Source organism: Octopus bimaculoides, chromosome 14 (assembly GCF_001194135.2).
Source record: "Octopus bimaculoides isolate UCB-OBI-ISO-001 chromosome 14, ASM119413v2, whole genome shotgun sequence".
Taxonomy (NCBI): Eukaryota; Metazoa; Mollusca; class Cephalopoda; order Octopoda; family Octopodidae; genus Octopus; species Octopus bimaculoides.
Genome location: NC_068994.1, coordinates 17,529,480 through 17,536,170, shown reverse-complemented (window position 1 = coordinate 17,536,170; position 6,691 = coordinate 17,529,480). Strand labels below are relative to the sequence as shown.

At 36.0% G+C, this 6,691-nt stretch overlaps 1 protein-coding gene across 7 annotated transcripts in view; it reads right to left on the bottom strand.

The window, feature by feature from the left end:
* The window catches only part of LOC106883632 (dynein axonemal light chain 1), a 27,156-nt gene that overhangs the window by 17,117 nt on the left and 3,348 nt on the right, over positions 1-6,691 (bottom strand). For all 7 annotated transcript variants that reach the window (XM_014934728.2, XM_052972712.1, XM_052972713.1 and 4 more), the window contains exons 2-3: positions 5,934-5,975; positions 3,917-4,029 (exon numbers count right to left, since the gene is read on the bottom strand). In XM_014934728.2, the coding sequence (XP_014790214.1) occupies positions 3,917-4,029; positions 5,934-5,975 (155 nt within the window). The remainder of the gene's footprint in view (positions 1-3,916; positions 4,030-5,933; positions 5,976-6,691) is intronic.

The following is a 6,691-nucleotide window of genomic DNA, read 5'->3' as shown; positions in this document are numbered from 1 at the left end:
CCAGGCTACATATGTTTCATAGCTAGCGGAACCTCAGAAGTAGTAAATATGTACAGACAGACAGACAGATAGATAGATAATATATATAAATGTCACAGGCATTTACAATAATATATTTAACCATTATAGATTCTTTATACAATAATTCTTTATAAAATAAAGCTTAGTTGTGTAACTGATTTAGAAAACAAAAGTAATAAACAAGAAAACTTAAAGCTAAAAAAGCAATTGAGTTGCACATATTCATTAACTGTCATATTAGATATGACGTTAGACAAGTGATATCCAATATTTTTGCTCAACTGATCCTTTCAGCTCTATATCTCAAATCCAGTTTCTGTTACCATTAGATTTACTTAGAAGAATGGGATCTTTTCTGTTTGGCTTTCACCTTTCAATTCCTTCAGTTTTGCTTCTATTGATTTCAAATTTGATGTATTGATGTAACTTTGTATGCTAATTATGGAAATAAAGTTCATTTTGTCTTAAATTAATAAATAAAAAGTTAATAGGTTTTGAATTAACAAACTTTGGATAATTTTAGCCAATTGAAAACCTGTTTCCATAGTAACAAGCCAAGCTGTTGTGAGTCTGCTTACCTGTCTATTTATTTATTTTTTTTTGTAATATAATGCTCTGAATTGAACTACAGTTTGTTTTATAAACCAAATTTGAAAATTTTCACTTAATTTAAAAATTTTCAAAAATGAAGAAAAGATTCTAAGAAAATAATAAGTCAAGGCATTGTAAAAAGGATAACAATATCCCTTAAGAATACCTTTACTCAGAAAACCTCTTTAATCTTTTAGCGTTCACATTATTCTGTCAAAAGTAATTCTTATTTATTCACATGTCTTGAATTAATCTTGCATTACCTTGAAGCTTTGAGATTTTAATGAGGTAACTGTTAATTTTTATGAATGATAGTGTCGGGTTGGTGCGAGAGGCCAAATCTGGCCAGTTCGAACATAAAGCAGGTAGAATATTTTGACCGGATATGGCCTGTTTAAGAATTAAAGGGTTAAGCTTCTTGGACTATAGTAGATAGTAGTGTTCACTTTGGGAATTATTGCATTATACAATGTTGTAAGATGGTGAGCTGGCAGAATTGTTGTGGCATTGTACAAAACACTTAGCAGCAGTTCTGTTCTTCTGGCTTCACATTTTGAGTTCAAATATAATCAAGGTTGACTTAACGCTTGATTCTTTTGGGGGTTGATAAAACAAGTACCAGTTGAGCACTGGGGTTGATGTAATTGACTAACCTTGCTTCTTGCTTGCCTAATGCTCTTGCTTCATGGGGCTAGGGTCATCCCAGGTTAGTGGTCCCTTCATGCAGAGAGCCCACCTGGTCCATCAGTGCTTTTCCATTGCTGGTAGTCTCGTGCCAGCCTCTCTATATCCTCCAAGGTGACACTGAGCCTCTGGGGATCATCCACAATCATATCCAGCCATCTGGTGCGGGACTTGCCATGAGGCCTTTCCCAGTTTGCAGCTGCTCCGTCGAATGAGAGTAAAGACTTGGTAGGGTAATCTAGTGAGAGATGGAGGACATGTTCATACAAGCTCATACAGCTTGAGCCATTATTAGAAAGGATTATACAATGTTGTTGTTCTTGTTGTTATTTAACCTCAACTCAACCCTGATAGAACAGCCACATCAACAATCAAAGCTATGGTAAAGGAAGGATTCTTAGCACCTAGGGACAAAGACATTTTTAGTACTCCAATTTTAATGAACAGTTATGATAAGCTAGAGTAAGAGTTCTCAAAATGATAGATGCCAGGGGGCATTCCACTGAAAAAAATATTTGATTTGCCCAACCTCTATATTAATGAGAAAATAAAATAGAGCTTGCATCCATAGCATTCTTTTTTCTTTTCCATAGTATGAAACAAAATCAAAAGTTTAAAATCCACCTAAATTTTATGAAACATGGCAAATTGCTTGCTCACTTTCAATCTCCACCCGACCAGCGATGAGAAACGCTAGGCTAGAAGAAATTTAGCTCCTCTTCACACCTGTTTTTGTTGGTGTCAACTCCACTACACGCCCAGCTTGGTACAGCTCTGGATCAAAGGGTATTTGAGGATCTTTCTGATTTGGCGGGCGCCACTTTTTATTTATGTTTAAGATCCGTATTGACCCGCCAAATCAGAAAGATCCGTATTTGAAACACACATTATATCATATTTTCATATGGACTATCGTTTTATAAGACAGCAGTGTGTGATTTTAGGGATGTGCTGGCTGCTATTTCTAGCAGGTTTAGCGATCATATAAATGCCCTTTCATTGGTTCAAGATACGGAAGTTACCTTTATACTAACACAGTATGAGAAATTAAGTTTGCATCTTGCTGTCTAAACAGCATAATTTAATACAGGACAAAAGTGTCACGCAGTGATGTTTATAGATAATTGTTTTATTACAGGTTCGAATATGCCTCAAGAACTGACAACAAACAAGTTTGTAACATAATTTAAGTTACTGTAGCTCGTCCGCTATTCACGAAACAGGGGAGTTAACTCCTTAAGCTTTTAAACCTGTGAACAGATGTTAATGCAGAAACAGTAAATGTTTCAACACCTATTTACCAAAAAAAAAAAAAAAAATATATATATATATATATATATTTCCTTCTCAAGACACTATGGCATACCTAACACAGCTGTGTAGGTATGCCATATTTTCTTGAGAGGGGGGAAAAATTGATGGGAACGCACACATCCATATTGATACACATTACAACACATCTACAAAATGAATCTTAAAATTTTGAAAAAATTATGAGATGTCAGTAGATATGTATACATTCCCACCAATCTTTTTTTCTCACATTCAGTTTCTATATAACCGTAATCTACCCCATCTGAAAGCTAATTGTAGCAAATTTCATTAAAAATGATCCATTTTTCTGAAAGTTATGAGAAAACAAAGTGAATTATCTAAAACGTCTTTTCACAACAAATTTCGAAATAGTCGTAATTTAGATTATCTGAAAGGTATTTGTAGAAAATTTCTTTAAAAAAATATATCTCCCCCACTCTTTTTTTTTTTTTTTGAAAGTTATGAGGAAACAAATTCGAATAGGGAAGAAGCTCAGTTGTGTAGGTATACTGACAATATAAGATTAAACCATCTAAACGTAATTTTGTTTAGAAAGTTAATGCTTTTTAGGAATTTCTGTGCTTCATATCGAAAATGCAAGAAAGGCGAAAGCTAAGAACAAGACCTACACTAGGAAGTGTGGAGCCCAATTAGAGAATTGTCAGTGGTGTCCTCTGCTCTACAAAAGTTGAAGATTGAGGTTTTATGCTTTGTGTTGAATGCCAGTCCCAGCTAAAAAGCATTGAGACATTGAGGCTCCACCATTACCCACAATGATATACTTAAAAAACTCTTCATAATGTCCTCCACTCAAGCACGTGTGCAGGACTCTCTCTTGGTGCGGGGTCCAATTTGAACAAATCTGTCTAATTGACTTAAAACTGGCCCTGTATAAGAATAATGATGGTGTCGATAATGGTGGTAGTTTTTGTATGATGATAACGACGGTGGCAGCCTTAGGGAAGACAGGGGTTGTTGTCATAGTGATTGCAGTCACGACTATGATAGATAATTCTTTCTACTATAGGCAGGCACAAGGTCTGAGATTTGTTGGGGCGGGGATTATTCAATTACATTGACCCCAGGATTCAACTGGTACTTATTTTATCGACCCTGAAAAAAAAAAAAATTAAAGGTAAAATCGACCTTGGTGGAATTTGAACTCAGAATGTGAATGCAGATGAAATGCTGCTGAGCAGTTTTTCCAGTGTGCTAACGATTCTGCCAGCTAATCATCGTATGATGATAATTGATCTTGATGATAGAAATTGTAAATGGTTGGCCTTCTATGAGAAAATACACTTACTCGCAAGCAGCTAATGTGGTCACTGTTGGATCAATCTTCTCAATGAAAGGAACTTGAAATGAGAAATTTAAAACTTTGGCTTCTACAGCTTTTTGACCTTCATTTTCCTTCTCCTGAAACAAATGTAGAAACCCAACTCAATCCAAATGTTTAATCAGAGAAATCAGTGTCTGTGTTTGTCCCCCCAACATCACTTGACAACCGATGCTGGTGTGTTTACATCCCTAGCAGTTCGGCAAAAGAGACCGATAGAATAAGTACCAGGCTTACAAAGAATAAGTCCTGGGGTCGATTTGCTCGACTAAAGGCGGTGCTCCAGCATGGTCGCAGTCAAATGACTGAAACAAGTAAAAAAAAAAGTATTTATATATATATATATATATATATCTGTGAATGTGTGTATTCAAAAATTATGGAATGGAGTAGATAAAGTCCAGGCTACATATGTTTCATAGCTAGCGGAACCTCAGAAGTAGTAAATATATACACACATATACATATATATGTACAGACAGACAGACAGATAGGTAGATAATATATATAATTGTCACAGGTATTTACAATAATATATTTAACCATGTTTGGTTAGCAAGAAATAGAAGATTCAATTGCTATCATCATTGCATTTTTAGTACAGCCTTGAACTGCTGTTTACAAGTGTATTTATACTTTTAAATGAATTAGAAGACGGCACCAAAAACTGGTGAGATTGATGGTCTCCACCCTGCCAAGACTGGTGAGATTGAAAAGAATGGCAGTCTACGGTATAAACAAACCTAAATTTACTAAAATAGGGGTTTAAGAAAGTTCTATCAGTGCACATTGCAAACGTCCAATCTAACAGGAAACGTCTGACTGAAGACATGAAAGATGGAGTCACCTATACTGCTAAGAACCCTTTAGAGGTGTGAAACCAATGGTCACTCTCTGACTGGCCATAACCAACAACCTTTTAAGTATATATATATATATATATATATACTTGTTTCAGTCATTTGACTGTCACCTGGTGGGGGGGGGGTAGTTGAATAAATTGACCCCAGGACTTATTTTTTTAAGCCTAGTACTTATTCTATCAGTCTCTTTGGCTGAACCACTAAGTTGTGGGGATGTAAACACACCAACACCAGTTGTCAAGTGGTGATGGGGGGGACAATCACAGACAGAAAGACACATACACATAGATAGATAAATATATATATATATAAATATATATATATATATATATATATACACACACACACAACAGGCTTCTTTCAGTTTCTGTCTACCAAATCCACTCACAAGGATTTGGTCAGCCCAAGGCTATAGCAGAAGACACTTGCCCAAGGTGCCATGCAGTGGGACTGAACCCAGAACAATGTGGTTGGGAAGCAAGCTTCTTACCACACAGCCACGCCTCTATATGCACATATATATTTAATATAATTACTTAATCATGACGAAGGGCAGTGTTCACAACCCTTTTAGAGCCTCTGGAGGTATCAGAACTGACCCAAATGCTTGTAACAGAGTGGTCTCTGCTAATGGCATGCAACATCCAGGTGGTGGTATCAGACTAGATGATGGATTTAATTCTATCCACCAAATGTAGTTTAGTGCTGGCCTTCATTAACAGGAGGGTATTAATCATTTGGATGATACTCTACTCAGACTTTTACAAAGTGAGTGGACAAGTGAATTGAGTATTGTATTGTATTATGTCACTATTTCATGTCATGGGCCAAAATATTTAGCTAAAATATTGTTGTTTATCTCAAGCCAGCTTAGTTCAGCAAACCTGTGATCAAAGGCATTCAAGCTGTGGTCATCACAGCTTATTTTCATGTACAGTGTTTCTTGGACTATAATTATCAAGTGTGTTCTTGAATTATAAGTAAATAAATTGTTATTTCAGGGTGAGTTTGTTTGCTACTGTTTCTCGCAGTCCAAGCAACCATGCAGAGACTCACTCTAAAGTGTGTGTGTAAATAATTTTATATTGATTAATATACACTAAAAAAGGATGTGCACTTACCCATCTAGAAATAGCTTCCCTGATTGATGTTGGTTTGGCTGCCTGTTTTTGTTAAAAGATGTATCAGTAATATTTATTTTCAGTGGTTATGAAGTTTTATTTTCTTAAGAGAGAAATGTATTGAACAGAAAGCATACCTACACAAGTGTGACCCACTCCCATGACTTTCTCTTCCCATAACTTTCAGAAAAAGATGTATTTCCTTGATAAATTTTTCTACAAATACCTTTTGGATGGTGTAGATTCCAATTATACTGGAATTCAATGGAAAAATTTCTTTGCAGTGGGTGGGTGAAGAGTTTCTGATAATTCACACAAGCCGACTTTATTTTCTTGTAACTTTCGCGAAAAGGATAGATTCTAAATAAAATTTTCAACAAATAACCTTCAGATGATGTACATTATGATTATACCGAAATTTAATGTAAAAAGAAGAAAAGAAAATGGTGAAAGCGCACACACCTATTCAACTTGCATAACTTTTTGAAGTTCAAGTTTCCTTTTTATACATATATCATCATCATCATCATCGTTTAACGTCCGCTTTCCATGCTAGCATGGGTTGGACGATTTGACTGAGGACTGGTGAAACCGGATGGCAACACCAGGCTCCAGTCTGATTTGGCAGAGTTTCTACAGCTGGATGCCCTTCCTAACGCCAACCACTCAGAGAGTGTAGTGGGTGCTTTTACGTGTCACCCGCACGAAAACGGCCACGCTCGAAATGGTGTCTTTTATGTGCCACCCGCACAAGCCAG